The sequence below is a fragment of the Camelus bactrianus genome, chromosome 9 (genome assembly GCF_048773025.1).
Source record: "Camelus bactrianus isolate YW-2024 breed Bactrian camel chromosome 9, ASM4877302v1, whole genome shotgun sequence".
Taxonomy (NCBI): domain Eukaryota; kingdom Metazoa; phylum Chordata; class Mammalia; order Artiodactyla; family Camelidae; genus Camelus; species Camelus bactrianus.
This window is the reverse complement of record NC_133547.1, coordinates 69,880,880-69,901,965: the sequence shown is the minus strand read 5'-3', so window position 1 is coordinate 69,901,965 and position 21,086 is coordinate 69,880,880. Positions and strand designations below refer to the sequence as shown.

The window sequence follows — 21,086 nt, the reverse complement described above, 5'->3', positions numbered from 1 at the left end:
CATAACGGAGTAGGTCATCTGCAACTGGTTGAATCTAGTTATATTTAATTGTTCCCAGTTTTTCAAAACAGGGCCAATGATACCCAGAAATGCCTGTGGCTTGTTATTCAGAGCACGTTGCTCTATGGTAGTAGGAAAATAAGCTCAGGAGGACCCCCCTCTCTGCTGCCACCCCGTCTCTCTACTGTCTGTAGATGCTCCACACATCAAGCACCTAGATTATCTGATCTGTGAACTTTACAGACTTTCAAGATAGGTGACATTACAGCAATCTCAAGTTCAGCAAGGTGACTAAATAATTTAGTGTTAAACTGAGACCCTTGAGAATGGGGGGGGGGGTGCTGTTAAATTTGTGCCATGATGACCAGCATAAATAAGACAGTCCCAGCAAAGCAGGTAGGAAGTTGGCCTTCCCACCTCAGGTCCAAGAAGTGGTTGGTGCTGCTGAGTGACTCCAGGACTAGAACTGCCTTCTAATAGGCATTTGGAGCCTGTGTATCCGCAGGGGGCTGGTTCTAGGACTGCTACCAAAATCCACAGATGCTCAAGTCTCTTATATAGAAGGTTGAGTACAGTCAGTACACCCAACCCGCTATATCAGACAACTGGTGAATCCTTGGATATGAAACCCACGCATACGGAGGGCAGACTGTAGTGACTTACACCACAGCTTCCTGAAGTTTATAAGCTTCTATAACCATAATTCCCGAACAGCCTTTCCAAATAAGTTCTTCCATTTTTATTTTTGTAAAAAAACCAAAAACAACAAAGTCACCACCAAGCACAGGACAACTCACCAGCAAGGTCTTGGTCTCCCTCCCTCCCTCCTTCACGTCCCAGGTGCTATCAGCAGTGTCAGGGAGGTACTGATGTTAGCTTTTCCCAAAGGGAATATTACAAACAAGGGCTTAGAAGAGGGAAGGAAACCTGAAGTTTTTCATCACTGAGACGTTGCTTAAAACTGATTTGCTTTAAATAACTGGTATGTTTGAAATGCAGGAAAGGAAGACCGTGCTATCAGAATCATAACCCTCTTTCTACATATATCCCTGCAAGTGACATGTTGGCTTGGTGGAGGGCAGGGTCAGAATTGTTTTAAGGAATCAGAACAGTTTCATGAGCTTGCTCAGCAATCCCAGAACAAAAACTAAGATAAAGATAAATACATGCTGTTTGTTAGGCTTATTCTATGGTGGGTCAGGGGCTGCAGGTCATGGTTAGTGTATTTAGTGCCAGTGAGAAGGCTAGGTCCCAGCCTTGGACACCGGAGTCCTAAAGACAAAGCAGAGAGAGTCCCATGACCCTCATCACCTTCTGCTGAATACGAGGGATGGACAGGAGATCTTGGCTGCTGGCCTCTCCCCAGCCCACGCGCCTGCAGAGGAAGGATCCTGATTCCTTAGGAGTGTCGGGTGAGCCCCAGGAGTCTGATCAGCAGAAGAGCAAGTGTAGTCCCTTCTGGGCTGACTCCACACCAGGCTCAGGCTTCGGCTTGAGGGGCCACCTGCATGGGGACCCGGCTGCAGCCTTCATCCCCAAGGCGGCCCATGGCACAGGGGGTTTAGGCGTAGCCACCAGCCATCTGACTGGTGGCTGCATTGCTGCCTCCTCCTCGCCAGGCCTGGAAGCTGAAGAAAGAGCTCACTCCGTAGGCAATCATCACTAAACACGAAAAGAACTGAAAGAGAAGACAGCAAAGCTGAGTGTGCAGTGTGGCACACGGGGTGGGGGCTGTGATAGTGACCCGGGCACCAGGCAGCCAGGCACAGACAGCAACACCTGGGGCCCCTCAATCAACCAGAATGGGTTGCTCTGGCAGCCACACCAGCTCCTACTTAACTGTACACTCATTTAACAACTATTGGGGGCTGATGGGTACCAGGTTCTGGGATGCCAACATACTCTAGTGGGGGAAGCCGTTACCTACACAGGCAAGGTGTGTCAGACTGTGAAGGGCAACTGGACAAGGTGCTATGAGTGACCAAGGGGAAAGAGCTACTTCAGACACATCAGAGATTAAGTTTTAAAAGGCAACATTCAAAAGCTACCCTAGGAATTTTCTGGAATCAGTTACTAAGTACCCTACACTACTACCTATGGCCATATTCAGAAGCACCATGTCTTTATCCTGGTAACAGATCACAGATTTCAAAACCATTCTCACCAGGCAGAGTGAGGAAACCTAAGTCCTGGTCTACCCCAGACTCAGTCTAGGCATGTTACTTCACCTCTCTGAGCCTCAGTCTCCTTGTCTGTTGAAAGGACTGCCAGTCCCTGTGAACAAGTGTCTGCAGGGCCTTGTAGGGTGAGGCGTGGAAAGCATGGAGGGGGTTCTGGTACTTCCCTAGCTGCCTGATGTGGAGCCCAAGTTTTGGCTGCATGGGAGAGCCTAAGAATCTCCCACGTGGCCTAAACCAAAAGGCTCTTGCATGTGCTTTTTTCAAGTGGGGTGGATAGAGTTTTTAACAGATTCTCCAAGGGGACATATGACCGTAAATGGGTGTGGCACAACTCATACTCATCAAAGTTCAGCAGTTAACCCAAAACTTCATTCACCACCCCGAAGTATTTCCCAGGCATTCTGGTTCCTCAGGGTTTTACTTGTAATTATGGAAGACTGTGAGTCTACTGAGAGTGAGGAGGGTAACTCAGCAGGTGGCAGGCGCCTGGTCTCGGGCCAGGGGAGCAGTGGAGTCCAGGGGCACAGACCTTGCTTTGGCCCATCTTCCCTGTAACTGCCCAGGGCATCCCAGGGAACCATACTCACAGAGGCAGCTGCCCGCTGGTTATACGGCCGGGTGCCCTTCAGGGATGTCAGTTCAACCGCAGCAGAGCAGGCGATGAAGGCCGTGATATAAAGAACGGTGGCGCCCACGTTAAAGATCATTAACTGTGGGGGAGGGGAGAGCAGGCTTAAGACATGAGACTTCTGGTAACTGTGGAACCTCCTGGTTCCTACTGGCACATCCCTTTAGTGGTCAGAACAAGGGTTGGGGCTCGAGGATGGGGATGGAGACACGTGAGTCTTTCTCACTAAAAGAGCTTCAAGAGGCAGCGGTCCACACGAGGTCAGCCTGGAGGCCATGTGAGCAGGGGGAGCTTATACACATGGAAGGCTAAGAGATGGGAAGGCTCCAAGTTGGGGCAGCAACAGTCCTACGAGGCAAAACCCATTCCTGATGGCAAGGAGCAGAACCCAGCCCCTCTGAGTGCTCCAGCTGAAGAACTCCGCCCTCCCCGTCACCCCTGCAGGCCTTGGCTCTGAGGCTGGCCCTGGGAGAGGTGCCTCACATCCCTCTCTGCCCCTAGTAGGAGGAACCTGTGTCTGCCTTTTAGCCACATCCTAGGCTCAGGGTCCCATGTCAAATGCCAGAGTGAGAACCCCCAAGCCAGGCTGGCAAGGAAGTGCCCTTGGCTGACAACGAGGCCCAAGTCCCATTTCCCCAGCGCCCGGCCCCTGGAGCCAGTTGACATTCTGCTAAGACTGCAAACTGGTAGCCCTCAGGAATGTTTGATTCATTCCATTGATTTTTTTAAAGAATTACCAACATTCAAAAGATAGATTCCATACGAAAACTCAGTCTGAAAATACCAAGGTTTGACACACCTGTGTTCCTACTAACAACAGTTAGAGCTAAGTAGAGGCAGCTTCCTACAGACAGATGGGGTAGCTTCTCCGGAACCCCTCCTGACCTGCCTCTGTCTTGCCTCTTGCCTGGGCCCTGAAGGGGGCTTGGAGCCCCCTCCCCGGAAAAGCCCAATTTGGCAATCCTAATTCAGCCTTCGCTAGGAGTGTAGGAGATACTGCCCTGCCATCATGGCCTGGGAAAGGAGCCTCTTGCCATCAACAGTTGTGGCCAGAGCCCCAAATCTGTGCTAACAGACACCAAGACCCCTCCATCTCTGGAGATATTTTTCTTCAAGGCTATTAGGACACAGGGCAGGGGCTGGACCCTAGCCAGGAAGTTGGGCTGCCCCCTCCTCATCCCAGGACCTTCCCTCCAAGCCCAGCACCCACTGCAAACACCACCTGGCTCCTGCCAGTGATGTCAAGATCTAACAAACCCGTTCTGTCTTGAGGATGACTCACGTTTCCTCAGCTTCAAAAGTCATTGAATTCTAAACAATGCTGCCTAGTCCCAGCCTTGCTTGTCTTACAATCATGTGCCTCTCTCGCCTCTCTGCTCACTGAAAGCCTCAGACCCCAGCTGCAGGGGTTTTCCGGGTCGGAGAAAAAAAGCCCCAGCAGCTTTCTCTATGTCTGGCCAGGGTACTTCCTATGGATGCTCAGCTCTGTGTCCTGAGACTGACCTGGGCAAGCCCGGGACACCACCCTCTTGCAGGCTGCAGGGGCCTCACCCTGGAGGTAGCGGGTGGATGCCACACTGCCCCCAACACATCCTGCACACACTGGGCCCAGCCTGTGGGGGGTTCAGCTTCTAGGCCCAGAGCCGCCAGCCTGGGCCCAGCCAGGGTCTGACAGACTCATTGCCACACGGTTCAAATCTCAACTGTCCCTCCAAAGGAAAAATACTTTCAAGATCCCAAATTACCTCTGGTTTCTACAGTCAACACTCACTTCTACTCCCACCAGAGAAGAAAGACCACAGAAAGTCAAGCCTGCATCTTCCTTGAGTCATGGCTCTCAGTGCTCAGAAAAACTGGACACTGGATCCATCAGTCCTCCTTCCCCCACCCAGATCTACAGACCAGAGAGGACTTCAGCCAACTCCCACCCACCACTTCTCATTTAGGGAAGGTCACATTGTCACAGCTACACCCAGAGGCAGAAGGGTCAGCCTGGAACCACCCCCAGGGTTCCTACCCAGACTCACCACCAGCGGCCAGGGCACCATGTACAGTTTCATGTGCAGCTGAAACAGGTAGAGGATGAAGAAGACGATTGTCACCAGCCAAAGGAAGACAGCGACGAACATCACCCAGCCGTAGGCCGGGTACAGGTGGTATGGGGTATCAGCAATCAGGGCCCACACCAGCAGCCCCAGCACCTGGAGGGGGTGAGACAGGCCAGAGTCTCTCAGAGCCCCCAGCACTCAGGCTGGAGGCCACAGACCAGACGCTTCCAAGCCTTTGCCTTGCAGTGCCCTCTGCAGGACACATTTCTCATTTACCCAAGAAATATTTGACTCCTACTGCATGCCAAGCCCTTGCCTTGTAACTCTTCCTCCTCTTTCAGATATCAGCTGAAATGTCACGTGCTCCAGGGCACCTTCCCTGCCCTTCTAGTCCAGATTCCAGAACCCTCTTCTGTGCTCACATGGCCCCCCCAGGTACCCATCACCCAGGACTATAATCCTGTTTCCTTCCCCAGACTGGAAGCTACAGCAGCAGTGACACCCACCCAGCTGCCTCCAGGGTGAGACCCCTGCAGCCCAGGAGAGGGTAGTGTCCCAGGTTCGCCCAGTTCCCAAGGGCAAGACGATGGTCTCCCTCATAGGTGCATCCCAGCACCCAGTACAGGACCTGGGCTCAGCAAGGGGCTCAGTAAAAGCTGCTGAAAGAAAGATGAAGTCACTGGCACATCCCTGAGGGAGGGACACTGAGTCCCAGGGACAGGAAAATGAACAGCCCATGGGCCTCTGGAGACCTCTGCCTGGCACCCCACCAAGCCCTCTCCACCCCACCTTCTCTGAGTCTCCTAATTGCCCCTCGAAGTGTTCTCATCCTTGCCTTACAGGTGAAAAACTGGGCCCCAGAGAGGCTAAAGGATCTATCACACCATTCTCACATGGTAGGGTGGGCCCCAGTATCCCTGCAGTGTGTGCAGCAGCTAAACAGACAGACTCTGGAGCTGATTGCCTGATTTAAAATCCTCTCCCCTTACAGCTGTGTAACATTGGGCAAGCTCACGACCTCTCTGTGCTCTGATCATGTCATCTGTCAAATGAGTATAATGAGCACACCTACCTCATAGGGCTAGATTAGGACCCATGGTTCATATACATAAATGAACTATTTGCAGTGGGGTATGCTGTGCTGCAGGGAATTCTACAGGGGCAGGTTGGCTGACCTGCCTTGGGGAGTAAAATCGGGGGAACTTGGCAGGTTGGGACCCAGCAAAGGGTCTGCTCTGAGAGGGAGCCCTACAGGTGGCACTTCACATGTGGCCATCCTGGCCCCTCCCTGCTGGCTGAGACCCTGTAGGCCGGGACATCTCCCTTCTCCACAGGGCATTCGTTCTCTGGAATCCCTGGCCAGTAGCAGGACTCAAGTTTGGCTGCTGAGGGAGGGAAGGGCCACCGGGCTTTGGAGAAAGGCCCTTTGGTGATGAAGACTCACAGAGAGCTGTTGCTCTTCCCTTGGACAGCATCCAGGCATGTGGCACCAAGGCTCCCAGTGACCTTGCCACCAACCCGAGGATGAGCCAACCATCAGCTGGATCCCAGAGAAGCAGCTCAGGAGCAAAACCTACCTCTGGCTGCTGGTTTGGGGGACAAAAAGCCCCCCTGGCTGCAAGCTCCCAGATCAGATACAGGAGAGCTGGTGCTCACCCCAAAGCAGCCAGAGCTGGGAGCGCCCCTGCCAAAGACCAAAAGGGAAATGCCGGTATCGATCCCTCCTATGTGCATGGGGACAGGCAGGAATGACCCTAGCTGAGGCCAGGAGTCCAGCAGTCCCTATGACAACTGTCCGTTCTTCCTTTGGGCTCCTCCCCGACAAGAGCCTGGGAAAGGGCGTGGGTGCTGCTCTTCCCGCAGCACCAACAGGAAGTGAGGGGTGGAGCCCTGGGTTCAGGAGTCAGGAGCTGGGCTTTCATCCTGCCTGTGCCGTGGGGCGCCCGGCAGTGCCTTCCCGCCCTGCGTGGCTCACCTCAGCACAGCAACGCGAGGCCACCCACTAGAACGCAGGGCCCCGAGGAATCCCGTTTTGGTCATTGCAGCATCTCCAGTGCCTTGCAGGGCCCAGCACACAGCACCTGCTGGATAAGTACGTGCTCAGGGCCTAATTGGTCTCAGTTTCCTTACCCAGGAAATAGAGGTCAAAAACCCGCCCTGCACAGGTGCTGTGTGTCACGAGAGGACGCAGGTGTGAATCTGTGAATGTGCTCCTGGCCCTGCCTCCCCCAACCCAGGACAGGAATGGGAGACCCAAGGAAGGCACCCACTCACCCTTCTCTCCAGAGCTTTGCACTTGCTTCTCCCCTCTGGGGGGTGAGTCCCCAGGGCTGCCCACCCCACACTGCCCAACCTGTGCTCTCTAACCACGAACAGGCTGGCGGTGGCCAGTGGGGCCCACCCTGCAGGCGAGGAAGGTGGGACAGGTAGCAGGGCCTCGCAGGCAGTCACAGGACTGGAGGCAGAGCCCTTACTCATGACAACCCAGGCTCAGGGTGTCTCAGCACAGACCACATCCCCCCAGTCCTTTACCACCCATCCTTAGGACACCCTGCCTGAAACAGACACATCAGCAGAGCCAAGAGCCCCCAGAGCTGAGGGACTGTTCTTAAGAACAGTCCTGAAGCAGCACCTCGCATGACCCTCCCTGGTGAGGACTGCGCATGTCAGGGACAGACAATTCTCTCTTCACTTAAAGCAGGGTCCTTACGGGCTCCCATGCCATTGTGTCGCCTGGTTCCAACTATCTGACAGGAAGTTAGAAAATGCAATGGACTGAAAATCAAGAAAGGACAAATTTGTTTTTATGTTACTGTACATTTATCAACCGTTGGCATCATTACTCATAGGCTTGGTCACAATAACCACATAATGCCCTCCGGCTCTACGCCAGGCCTCGGGTAAGCACCTTCCCTTTTATTGCATTGATTTCCCCATAACCCCCTCATGAGTCAGTATTATTTATTATCCCCATTTTCCAAACAGAAGCTCAGAGGGAAATGTGCCCATGGTCATCTATGGTCACCTGTGGATGAACAGCAGGGCAGGATTTGAACCCAGATCTGTGCTTCTCTGGAACCTGGGCTACACAGAGTTACCTAGTGATGTATAAAAAATGAGGTCACTTCAGCTGGCTCCGAGGGCCCCAGCCCAGCAGGCACCCAGACTGCCTGGTCTCTGCCTAGCCCAGGTTTCCAGATGAGCAAGCACACCCTCTGGGAGGTGAAGCTGCGGATAAGCAGTGGGAATTTCTGGTGTTCCTTCTGGCCTTGCTGCCCTGGCCCTGTGCCCAGGGAGCTGCCTCGGTTTCTGCCCTAGAACAAGGCCCATTCTTCCATCTGAACCAGACAGACTGGTTTTTCCCATCCCTTCACCCCCAGCCCAGGACAGGGCACCCCCACATGTGCTGACCCTCTGCTGGCCTGGGTGACCCTGCACAGGAGGCTGGGCCCAGGCCTCATCTCCAGAAGCTGCACGAGCCACTGGACCCCTCCCTCCTGCTGTGGACCCATGGTCGAATTTCAAGAAGGGGCCAGAGGACTTGTCTTATTGTCCAGTATAGAACAGTAAACCCCACTGTTCAAAGGGAGACAGTGACAGGTGGTAGAGAGCAAGGCTGAAGGCCCTGACTGCCACCTGTCCACAAGGTTTCACGCAGGCCCCTCTGTCTGGGACAGTCACCTGGCTACTCCAACACTTTCTGAGCACAGGCCTTGCCATGTGCATCCCTCTGGGTTCATTCATTCAACAAATATTCCTTGAGTACTGACCACTGTGTGACCTGAAACACTAAAAGCCCTGCCAGCATGGAGCTCCCACTCTACCAGGGGAGCTAGATAAAAACCCAATAGTGAGTGAAATGCAAGTGCAGGGTAAGTGCTATGGGGGAAAAATCCAGCTGAGAAGGGACAAGAAGGCCAAGAAAGATCTCACAAAGGCGGAGGAGGGTGCGAGAGGGGGAGGGGGAGGGAGGGAGCCACATGTGGAGAGCAGAACTGTGTGCCGTTACTTCTGAGGGCCCATGTCTCTTGCCTATATGTTCATCTGTTCCTATGTTTCTTTGTAGGTGTCTATACATATGCCTGTGCATCTTACTTTTAAAAATAGACACACACACACACACACACACACACACACACACACACACAATCAAACCCCCTCCCCTTGGGCCTTCCAAACTCTCCGAGGGCCCTGCAATGCCTCCTCAGGCACACACTGCAGATAAACAAAGAGAACTGTCCGGAAATCTTGAAGGAAAAAAAAATCCCTCTTCTTCCTGAAAACCTAAAGATTTCAGACTAGGGATTTTCTCTTCAAACAAGAGCTGTCAAAAAGGTCACACTCACATATGCCCCAGGACCTTTGCACCTGCAAAAAAATTCTCAACAATTAGATAAGAGAGATTTTTGTTAAAACACCTGCAGGGCTAGAGAGGAGAGGGGTTAGTTACAAATGCCGGACCAAGAGGCATTCCTCTGTCAGAGTGGGCCCTAATCCAGTGACTGGGGTTCTTTTAAGAGGGAAACTGGACACAGAGACACACAGGGAGAACACAACATGAAGATGGAAGCAGAGATTACAGTGATGTGTCTCCAAACCAAGGAACACAAAGGATTGCTGGCAACCACCGGAAGCTAGGAGACAGGCATGGAACAGATTCTCCTTCAGAGACTCCAGAAGGAACCAACCTTGTCAACACCTTGATTTGGGACTTCTAATATTGTGAGACAATACATTTCTGTTGTTTTAAGCTACCCAGTTTGTGGTATTTTGCTATGGCAGCCCTAGGGAGCGAATACATCTTTCTTAGCTACTGTTAGAGTTTCTGCGAATGGCTTTTATGGTCTGATTTAACTGTGGGATGTTGGCATCAGTTCTGATGGGAAGTTGGCCTATTAACACCCTGGGTTCAAGCTCTGACCCTGCCAACTTACTAGCTGTATGATCTCGGGCAAGTTGCTGAATCTCTCTATGCCTCATCCTCAAAATGTGCCTACCTCACAAGGTAGATGTAAATGAAGTAATATATGTAAGGGACTTAGACCAACCCCCAACATAGTCTTAACACTCAGTACATGGTCTAACGTAATTATCACTAAGGTTAGAACATGGGTTTTCCAATCCATTCTCTGTGCCTGGTAGTAATAGCATGTGTAGTTCCTAGGGGTGTGAGGCCTGGGGGACTATTTCTAATCTGAAGCACCAGGCACAGTGCCTGGCAGATAAGGGCCCCATGCCAGTGGGGCTCTGCCCATCTTTCAGATAAGGCAGCTGTGCTTATCCAAATGGGGGGGGGGGGCGCAGAATCCAGCCCCACCCTGCCCTAGGACACCTCCTGCACTACACTACCTCACTCCTCATCAGGGTCCCTGGGCAGAACCCTTCACTCCTTCAGACCTCAGTCTTTCCCTCTGTACAATGGGAGTAGGGACGTCTGCTCGGTGTTCTTCAAGGCTCCCCTCAGTCGGAGGCCTGATACTCCTCAACACAGGCCTCCTTCAGGAAGATCCAAAGCCTTCCCTTCCTTGTACTTGCTGGAGGGATGTCACCAATCCCATAAGCCCTCAGCTGAATTCCTCTATTGCCCAAAGATGGTCACCCCAACTCTCCTTTTAATCCTCTCTACTTCCTGGGCTGGGTCAGACCCTTGTAGATTTGCTGTGTGGCCTTAGAAGAGTCACCTCACCTTTCCAGTCTGTTTCTTCATCTGACATGAGAGAAGTTGGGCAAGGACACCTACCCTGGTCACCTCCTGGGTATGTCATGCAGGCAGAATAACATAAAGGAAAAAGTTAGCAGTTGTAAACGTCATGAGTGGCTAGGAGGGCCATTAGACAGCCAAGGGGTTCTGGGGAGTAAACCGCATAGTGAGGGCGCCTGGATGGGGGACAACACCTCAGATCCTGGAGGCTGACAAATTCAGCAGCTGCCAAGGCAGGAAGGCAGGTCACAGAAATGACTCAGGTGGGCCAGGTGGGGTCTGGGGGTGCTGAGAGCAGCTGCTGGTGTCTAGGGGAACGCAGGCAGAACTTCGGATTTTTCAAGGGACATTATAAATCTGAATTTCTATGTGAAATCTTCAGCTTTTTAAATGTTGGCAACAAAACCAAATGTTTTGGAAACAATCTGAAGGCAGGACTCGCCCAACAGCCCCCAGGTCTCCCTTCTCCCTACTGCACCCTCCAGAACACTGAGGCCCGGGGGCCACATGACGCTTTTCCGGGGTTCCCCCTCACAGGGACACATCTGGGCAGCTGAGGACACTCAGAACTTGGCCTGGCCGGACCCAGCCTCCACCCCCACCCTGGCCCTTCTCCCTACAGTGAAAGGGACTTTATGGGGACAAAAAGCCACCCATTGTGTCACAGGAGACAAAGGCGCAGGGGACAGAGGCTCCGGGTGCCTGGGTGGCCACAACAACACCACACACCACCTCCTCCTGTGCAGGGGTCTGGCTGGAGGGGAAGGCTCCTTGGAATTCCCACGCTATACACTCTGAGCCCTTGAGAATCCTGGGGCCATCATACACCAGCTCTACAGGAGGCACGAAGGCAGATTCAGAACCCAGCCTGAGCCAACTGACTGGGTCTGGGGAGGTATTTAACTCAGGCAAGCCTCTCTTTTGCTACCTGAAGAGCAGGCACGTGAGCTACCAAATTAAATTTCAGTCATTAAACAAACTCTCCAGAGGGCCCGCTCTGTGCCAGGCGCCGTTCTAGGCCCTGGGAGGGCTGGGCAGCCAGGGTCCCCACCCACGTGCATGCAGCTCCCAGCCTGGGCTGTGGCAGGGAGAGGCTGAGGATGGAACAGTGGCTCTGGGCCTGGTTCACCTCCAGGGCTTTCCAAATGCAGACTTCATCACATTACTTCCTGTTCCTGAGTCCCCAGTCTAAGAACTAGAGATGGAAGAGATTGCTGCACAGCTATCCCGTGGCCCAAGGCCCGCTAATGAGGAAACTCCTGTGCCTGCATGCAGCCTGCATGTCAAGAAGCCCATTGCCACCCCTGTTCCTTTGGGGTCTCTCTCAGGGTTCTAGAAAAATCTTCCCAACATGAAGCTCAAGCTGCTTTCTGCTTACCCGCTTGCTAGTTCCCATCCTGTACTCTGGGACCAGGGCAGGATCCCCTGCAGCTCCCTCAGACCATCTATGAGCAGGAACTCGGGGCCTGGTCCTCGCTGAATTCCACCACACACAACTCACCAGCTGACAAGGAGCGACCAACACCTGGCCCTGCCACCCAAACAGAAACAGCAACCATCCACCACACGTGGAAGGCTCGGCAGCCTTCACCTCTTTCCACTTACAGATGGTTAAGAAAAGGTCACCCAGACAGTAACACTGAATTCAAGACCATTGCTTGCTGCTGTGTGATCCTGAGAAAGTGCCTTCTCCTATCTGGGCCTGAGGGGCCTTCAAGTGTCATTTTCATAGCTTTTTGCCGCACCCATAAATGATCTGTTGTATTTTTTTTAATTCACTATTTTCACTTATCTGAAAGATTTTTTGATAAGTTATTTTATTTTTTGAAATATGCAATATACTAACATGATAGGTAATGAAATGGTGTCTTTAGCATGTCTCCCTCCTCCCCTGATACTCAATTTCTTCCCCAGGGGCAACAAAGAGTGGTTTCTTGAGTGTCTCACCAAAGACTACCTGCACAGGCGCGCACGCACGCACGCACACACACACACACACTTCAGATAGGCGTGTCTGTATATTTACACAGCCTATGTGTATTTCTCTTATATAAATGACAGTATTCTACACAGTTTTTCACCTCACTTTTTCCACTTAACCACTTAGCCTGTAAATTGTCCACTTAGCCTGTAGGTTGTCCATCATTACATATGGAGCTGCCTTATTGTTTTCTTTGAGAGGTAAGACATTATCTTTTTGTTTTTTTAATGGAGGTACTGGGAATTGAACCCAGGACCTCATGCATGCTAAGCATGAACTCTACCACTAAGCCATACCCCAACTCCCAAGACATTATCTTTTTACTAACTGCATCTTATGCCACTGCACAAATGTATCATAATCTATTTAACCAATCCTCATTGATGAATAGTATTCATCACACAAGAATTTGAGAAAGAAACTTCTAAATCACTAAAAGATGGAAAACTTGCATTATCTACCACAATAGAAGCTAACTATAAAATTAAGTACAACAAAAGTGTAACAACGTTAATACATCCTTGACAGAAGTAGTTGTCTTCCCCGTATCAAGAGATCTCTCTTTTAAAAAGAAAGTGTTGGGAAAGCATTACAGACACTTTGGCACTCAAATGAGGCTGTCACATTAGTGGTCTTTCAGCAGTATGACTGACTATGGGTGACGTGACACTTCCCAAGTTCTACAAAGGAGGATTTCTTTATTACCTCTAAGAGTGAAAGTCCTAACTCTGACTCAATTTCCAGAAGCCAGAAAGAAAAAAAAGGAAAAGGAAAGAAAATTAGAAATTTAGCAACTTAAAAATCTGTATGGCAAAATCCCCACCAAAAACAAAACAAAACAAAACAAAAAAAACCCAACCATAAGCAAAGTCAGAAAAACAAACTGGGAAAAAAATATTTGCAAATCATCTAGCATCCTGAGGAACTGATACCACAAAGATCAGTAAGTGAGTAGAATGGGAAAGAATACAAACACACAGGGAAATGCAAATGACTCAAACATATTTTTTAAAAGGTCAACCTCACTCATAAGAGAAATGCAAAATAAAGCTACCCTGACCTGCCGGTCAGACCAGGGCACATGCTCCTGTGTTAATTCACCATGCTGGTGAGGCTGGCTGGTGGGGCGTGAGGGTGACCCCTATGGAGGGCAAATGACAATCTCTACCAAAATCACTAACACACGTACCCTGAGCCAGTGGTTCCCACTTCCAGAAATGGACCGTACAGATGTGCTCTGGGGCTTAGGCGAGATCATTCACTATAACAGAGTGGAACCCAAGTGTCTGCAACAAAGGGACCAGCCACACAACTCACACCACAGCTGCAGGACAGGATGCTACAGAAGCCCCAAGAGAAGCGATCATGCTTCACACACTGAGATGAAAAGACCTCCGAGACACATTTTTAAGTGAAAAAAGAAAAGTGCAGAAGGATGTGGACAGACTACAGCCCTGGAGTAGTGAGGCTCCATAGCCACATTTGCAGGTATGTCCTTAAAGCCTAAAACATACCAGGGAAACTGAGAAGAGAGGGCCTGGGGGGCGGTCAACTCTAACCAAAAGAGACAGAGATTTTTCACTATACTCTTTTCCATTCTACTTTATTGTGGACCGGTAAATATATTATCTATTAAAGAAATTAAGGAAATAAAGGATTAAAAAAAAAAAAGAAAGATACATGTAGCTTTACTTGCAACATTACAGAACGTCCCTAGGTGTATAGCCAAGGGGGGAAAGCACGGTAAGGCACACCTAGCTGTGCTTTGATAGGGATTACGTGTAGGAATATGCATTGACTCCCTCAGGAATGCCACACCGGCAATGGTGGTTGCCTCAGGCAACAGTGGTTGCCTCAAGCGAGGACTGCAGATGGGATGGGGGGGCGAGGGGGGACACAGTGTCAGGGATGAGAGGTTGCATTTTCATTAATAGCCCTCTGTACTGCTGGAACGTTTTGCTGTGTGTCTGTATAGTTTTTTTCAAAGAATAAAAACATTTTTAAAAAATGGGCCCATCAGTAGAGAAATGGCTAAATGAGCTGGGGCCCTAGCAGTGATGCCCTGGGATAGCCTGAAACAGTTAAGGAGGGAGGCAGCTCTGTATAACATGAAGAGATGCAGGTGCACTGAGCGAGAAAAAAAGCAACTGAACAAAGGATACAGTATAAAACCATCAATGTTATTTAAAATGCACACGAAAAAGAACTGAAAACACCCCAAACAGTGGTCCTCTTGGGGAGAGGCAGGTGACCCAAGAATAACTTTAGCCTTACCTGTAATAGGTGTTTGCTTTTTTAAGGAGAATGTGTCTGTATGTTTGTTATATATAGATATAAATTAATTCCAAACATTCAGCACCCTTTCAGTCACAAAGTGGGGCGTGTGGGCAGAGCTAACAATACAAGGCACTGGTTTGCTCCGCACAGTGTAGTTGGGTGGGAGGTGGTGAGTACGCAGGGCCAGCCTAAGGAGACTGAACCCACAAAACTCAGTGTAAGGAAAGCCCTGGAAGTCCCCAGCACTGCGATTCCAGTATGGCCAACCTCTGCTCACACCTCTCAGACCCCAATGACTTCACCTAGCCAGCCTCTTTCTGGAGGAAAGAGTTAACTCTCAGGCCCTGCCCTGCCCACAGCCTGGAGAGGAGCTGACCTGCCTTGTGGGGCTGGAGATAGAGTCAGGATTACCAAAAGGAAAAACTTTCTAACATCCCCAGGTGCACAAGGATGGAGCAGGTAGCCTTTAGAGGGACTGAGCTCCCTGTCCCTGGAAACATGCAGGCTTCTGTTGAGGACACACCGAGCAAGCATAAGAGCCCTAGGATTCTATGACCCTGTGGCTCCTAACTGCCCTTCATTCTAACATACACCACATTAAGGCATCATCTTCCATATTCCTCCCAAGCCCACCATCACCATTTCACAGGCAAGGAAACTGAGGCTTAGGGATATTAGGGAACTTACCCAAGATCACATGGAGAAGAAAGGGTGTAACCGAATAGGAACCTATGGGGCAGGACCCTATGGGGCATTCCCGGAACAGACCCCTCTCCCATCTCCTCTGCTGTAGCTCCTGAGGGACCTAGATAATGGTACTGATGCTCACTTCCAGAGTTGTTTTACAGATGCAAAAACCCGCACCAAATAGAAGAAATTAACTACTTGATCATGAGCCCCGGGACCTACTGGGGCCTAAGGACTGATCATGTTAACCACCCTGTTACCTCACCATCAACCAATCAGAATTGTGGAGGAGCTGATCACAGAGCTTCCCTCACCTGGCCTTCAAAAAAGCTTTGCTGAAACCCAAGCCAGGGAGTTCAGGCTTTTAGAGCTCAAGCCACTTACCCTTCTTGTATTGGCACCTTTACAACAGATGTTGCATTTTCCTTCACTAAACCAAGTGTCAGCAGATTTACTGCGTGCCTGTGAGCAGACCCAAGTTTGGTTCAGTAACAAGGGCAGGGGCAGGATTTGAAGCCAAGGCTCTCTGCTTCTAGGCTTCTGCTCCAACCAATACTCACCACCACCCTCGGATCACTGTGATCGAGTGAGTGGCAGGTGGGGCTTCTGCTCAGTTTATTCACTTGCCAACTGGGAACTGTGTGACCACCCCCAATCCCAGGAGGTAGGGCAAGAAGGAAGGACAGAAGTTGCCAAACACAAATGGCCCTCCTGCCACAGGCCATTCATATGCTTTCTATGTCCTGAGCCTCAAGGATGCCTTCTGAATGCTGGGCCTTTAGACAAAACATTCCAAGGTTCATCTGCTCCGAACCTCCTTCTTACTACCCGCTTCCACATAACTAAACCCTTCAGGGCCCATTTCTGGCAAGAAGCCTTCTCAAGTGGCCCTGAGCCCTCATGAGTCTCCCCTTCCAGAAATGTCTCTCCTTCCTCTCCAAAGCACCCCCACCCCCCACCAAATAACCAAAAGCGAAACAACAGAAAGCAGAGCTAGAGTCAGAGTTCAGATTCTCAGATCTGTGAGCAAATACCAGCTCGGTGCTCTACACTGTGTGCCTTTGTTCAAGTTCCTCAACCTCTCTGAGTCTGTTTCCTCATCAGTAAACCCAGGTAGATCACCTTTTTCCCCAGGGCTTGGGGAAGATTTTTAAAAAGATAAGAAAGATATGTGCACTTAACAGCGTTCACTTTATCCTTACTCTAGAAAGACTTTGGGGATCAGCCATAAACACACAGTTAACCACATCTTCCACATTCCTCCAGCCCCTAGCCACACAAGGATTTGCAGCATCAAAGCCTCCAGGTTTTCATGATCAAGAGTTGTCTCTAGATCAAACTTGCCTACTTCCTTTTTTAGATGCTTTTTATCTGCATGAATTTATTTGCAAAAATTCAAGTTTCCCTTTTTGCCTAGGCTGCTAGGAAACTTGATAAGGAATCAACAGCCTTAAACTTGCTACAGATTCCAGATCTCTTTTCAGCTCTTTTAAAATCAATCCCCATCCACACACACACTACCAACTCTTAAAAATATTATTAATTTAATTCTTCTGTCATACGTGACAATATCATATTCCATCTGGTGTTCTTTCTGGAGCTAGATGGGGTGGGGGGAGTGATAAATCAGTGAACACTGAGGTTGATTCTTCAGGACACATTTAATACTAAACAAAGAGCAGATCATCTTCTCAAGAAGCCAGGGCCTTTCTGTCCAGCCCCCACCCCACCATACCCCTCCCATATTTGGAACTCTTCACCAAATCCCAGGAAACAAAGGGGTCTGATGAAGAATTAGCTTTCATCTTCGCATCTACTGCCTCCTCCAGGCAGCCTTCCCTGATCCTTCTACAGGAAGCTCATCTTTTGGACACCTCTCTCACAGACCAAGAGCTTCTGAAGAGCAGGTGCTGGGCCTAGGGTCTCCATTACACCCTCAACAGCACCACACCCAGTGCCCAGCAGGAGTACAGCTGAGAGTGGTAATTAAGAGCACGGACCAGAAAAGTCCGACCACTCAGCTTAGATCCCAGCTCTATCACTGTGAGCTCCTGGGCAACGAACTGACCTCTGAGCCTGTTTCCTCACCTATAAAGTGGGGAAGAATAAGAGAATATGAAGCTCTTGGCAAAGGGCTTGGAGCCTAGTTTGCACCTGAGTGGTGGGAGCTAGGATGGCTTCCCAGCAGATGTGATGCCTGGTGAGTAAACCCCCCCAATCTCAGACCCAATGGAACTGTCCGTTGCCAGAGAAACAGTTCAGGAAGCAGCTTCTTGCACAAGCCAAATGAGGAAGCCAATTGATGCAGGTCTTCAGAACTCTGATGGGAGACCCTCAACCACCCACCTTTGGTGCCCCAAAATCACTGCAGAGAGGGCAGAGGAAGGCCACCCCACTCACACCCTCGGAGTCTAAGTGCCAGGCTCTGCCACGGGTCTCCGGGCCAGTCCTACAGTCTATGGACACCTCAGCATCTACATCTGTCCGAGGGGAATGACCCAGATGCTCAGCACTGGGCTGCTAAGCCAACAGGGACTCCCAAATCAAAGACACAAGCCTCCTCCAGCGCAAGCTACCCTAGTCCTTGGAGGCACAGCAGGGCCCTCCTCTAGTTCCCTTTATTCCAAGTCTCATTGTTCAAATGCAAAAGGAGCTGATGATCACGTCCTGTCCACCAGGAGCTAACCCTGGGACACACTATGCTGCCTCATCGTCCTCAGCCCAGCAGAGACACCTCTGCTGTTCCAAAACCCCCTAAGGCTGAAAACAGAACACTCGCAGAAGTATTCAAAGCCCTTGGCTTCTGGCCACCCAGAGGAGCAAAATCTATCACCCCAAAATGCATCTCTTTGGCATATTATTTAAGCTGGTCATTTTCTAAGAAACAGCAGACATGGGAAAAACTACTCTGGAAACCAAGGAGCAGTTACCCTTTTTTAAGATTCATTTACATTTGTAAGGTTGCCTCCCTCACTTTATCAAGAAGAGGAGGACAACCAAATCTCTAGAAACACATCAAAGGAAAAAGCAAGGACTGAAATCTGCATCACAACCTTACCCTGGTTTACTGTGCCTTTCCTGGTCCCCTCCCATAACTGACTCCCCACCCTCAACATCCTCTTTGGTCTTTAGCTGAGAATGGATTTAAGCTGAGGGCTTTGGTCATTTTGGTGAGTTACTCAGTTTTAAGGGGGTCTCTCCCACAAGTACATGTTTAAACTTTGTTGGATTTTCTTCTGTTAATCTTTTCCATGTCAATTTAATTCATAGAACAGCCAGAAGGACTAGGTGGGTAGAGGGAAATTGCTTCCTCCCCTACAAGGCTACACCAACCTGTTGGCTACTCCGCCCACTTCCATTTCCCCAGCCCCAAGCCTCAGCTCACACAGTGCCCTGTCCTCTGAACACCTTTCCCTTCCTCTGTCTCAGATTTCAGTGAAGTCCCTGCTCAAAAGCCACCTGTCCTCCATCAGCCTTCCTGGACTCAGAATTCATCTCCCTCTCCTCTGCCCTTTCACACCCCTGGGACTGGGTTCCCTTCCTGCTCGCTACTGTGCCCTTCACAACCTGACCAGAGCCCAGCACCCAGTGTCGCTCCAGACAGGCTCTTTCTTTCTGCAGATTTAAATTAGTCCCAGGATGGGATTTACCGTCCTCCTCCCCTCCCCTCTCCAGAGAATCTCCCAGACTGCTCAGGGAGAAGAGTTCAAAATGTAGATTTCTGGGCTGCAGTTCCAGAGATTCCCATGCCACATTTTTTGCGGGGGTGGGGACCAAGATGTACATTCCAAACAAACCCCTCCATGAGAGTCTGAGGCTGAGATGGGGGAGGGGGCCCACAGGAAGTGATTTGTGGAATTCTGAAAGGGAGATAGCACTGGCCCAAGAGGGGGCAGGTGCTCACCTAGGGTAAGGAAGACAGAGGTTGGGTCTCTGACCACCCTGCCTTCGGCCCTAAGCAGGGTGGCCCTGCTAGCACCCAGCAGTGGGAGAGCGGGACGTACCCTAAAGGAAAATGGATCCTAGCCTACCTTCAATTCCCCCTTAGTTCTCTGAAAATGGGTCAGGCCCCTCCCACTGGGGCAGCCACACAGACTCGCACCCAGAGGGTGCTATGTAGGGGAAGCTAACACCCTCAGGCCTGAGACTGGTGTGTGGAGAGAGGGGGTGTTCCCAGGGGTCAGCCTCAGCTGAGGTTTACAGAGGTATGGGAGACAGAGGAGTCTTGCCTCTGGCGTCCCACAAATCATTCCCCCAGCGCTGGGCGCGGTATCTCGGCCCCACCCCACCAGCCTAACCGGCCGGAACCCAACATGTAACCCGGTGGAAGCCAGAAGGGCCCGGCCTCACAGGGCCCTGCCTAAGTGTCTGTGCTGGACCAGATGTACCCTTTGGATTAGACGAGTGTTCTGGGTTGTAGTCACCGCTGGGAATTCGGCATTGGGTCAGCTGAGAGTGGACTTTGTATATCAGCCTAGATGCTGGAGGGCTAAGGGAATAGTCCCGGCCAAAGGAGAGACAGCGAGAAAGTCGTGCGCAGTGACTGTGGCTTATGCGAGCGCTTCTGTGGGTGGCCTCTTGGCTACCACCGTGGTGAGTGGGGGGATGTTGGGGCGCTGGAGGGTGCATTCTGAACATGGGTGCACCGTGCGCGCGCTCGCAGAGACAACTAGGATGTCTCGGGGTGAGAGGGTTCCAGGGTGATCTCGGGGGCGTCCGTCCTAGAGGCGTCCCTGGGGTAGTCTAAGTGCGTCTGGGCGCATGTGAGCTTGGGTTGGGAATGTAAGGGGAGCGAAGAAAAAGAGCATCTCCGGAGTCCCCGACCCCTCCAGGCCCGGTTCGGATTCCCCCCAACACAACCGGCCCCGGGCCCCACAAGCGCGCTCACCAACTGCAGCAGCATGAGCGCACCGAGGCTGGAGCGCACGAAGCCCAGATCGGGGCGCAGCGCCGAGACCGAGGCGCCGGCTCCCTGCGCGGGGCTGCTGGTCCGTGTGCTCACTTTAGACGGGAACTCGGCCATGGCGGCTCCGTTTGCCTCCCGAGGTTGCTCCGGCCGCCGTCGCCGCCTCTCCCACGGCGGGTGCCGGCTCCTGCGCGGCTCCACCCGCAGGGATCCGGCTCCCGCTGCGGATCACGGCGCTACCCGCGGCTTCTGGAAGCGAAGCAGAGAGTCGCCAGGTGCGGCTGGAATCCCGGCCCCGCCGTCGCCGCGGGCCCCGCCCCTTTAACCCTTCGCTCCCCACTGGCTGGTCCAGCCTCGAGCCACATGAAGTTGCCATCCCTTTACAGACGGAGAAACAGAGGCCGCGGTCAATGATATGGGTCCGCCAGAACCAGCCTAGATAGCAGCACGTTTCTCTCCCCGGGAAAGCCACCTGCTGGCAATTCCCCCCACACCTGCGGCAACTTTGACCGCCCCTCCGCGGCCTCCTAGCTCGTAGCTTCCGAGCCTCGAGATAAACTGGTGGCAGGTCGCAGAGCAGACCACTACTGGCTCCCTCCCTGATGCCTCTCGGACGCTGTGTGAGCTCAGGCGAGCGCCTGTACCTCTCAGAAGTCTCCGCTTAAAGCGGGATCGGTA

The 21,086-nt window shown here is 51.5% G+C and overlaps 2 protein-coding genes across 3 annotated transcripts in view; one reads left to right on the top strand and one right to left on the bottom strand.

The window, feature by feature from the left end:
- Positions 1-724: 724 nt before the first annotated feature.
- Positions 725-20,698, bottom strand: PLLP (plasmolipin). The gene is made up of 4 exons (XM_010967302.3): positions 20,391-20,698; positions 4,836-5,009; positions 2,768-2,890; positions 725-1,678 (listed from the first exon to the last, which is right to left on the bottom strand). The coding sequence occupies exons 1-4, from the start codon at positions 20,523-20,525 to the stop codon at positions 1,562-1,564; spliced, it is 549 nt and encodes a 182-aa protein (XP_010965604.1). The 5' UTR covers positions 20,526-20,698; the 3' UTR covers positions 725-1,561.
- The window catches only part of CCL22 (C-C motif chemokine ligand 22), a 67,667-nt gene continuing 65,456 nt past the window's right edge, over positions 18,876-21,086 (top strand). The window contains exon 1 of one of the 2 annotated variants that reach the window (XM_074370688.1): positions 18,876-20,095. The gene's annotated coding sequence lies outside the window, so the exon portion shown is untranslated. The remainder of the gene's footprint in view (positions 20,096-21,086) is intronic. The other variant, XM_074370686.1, reaches the window with a different exon arrangement.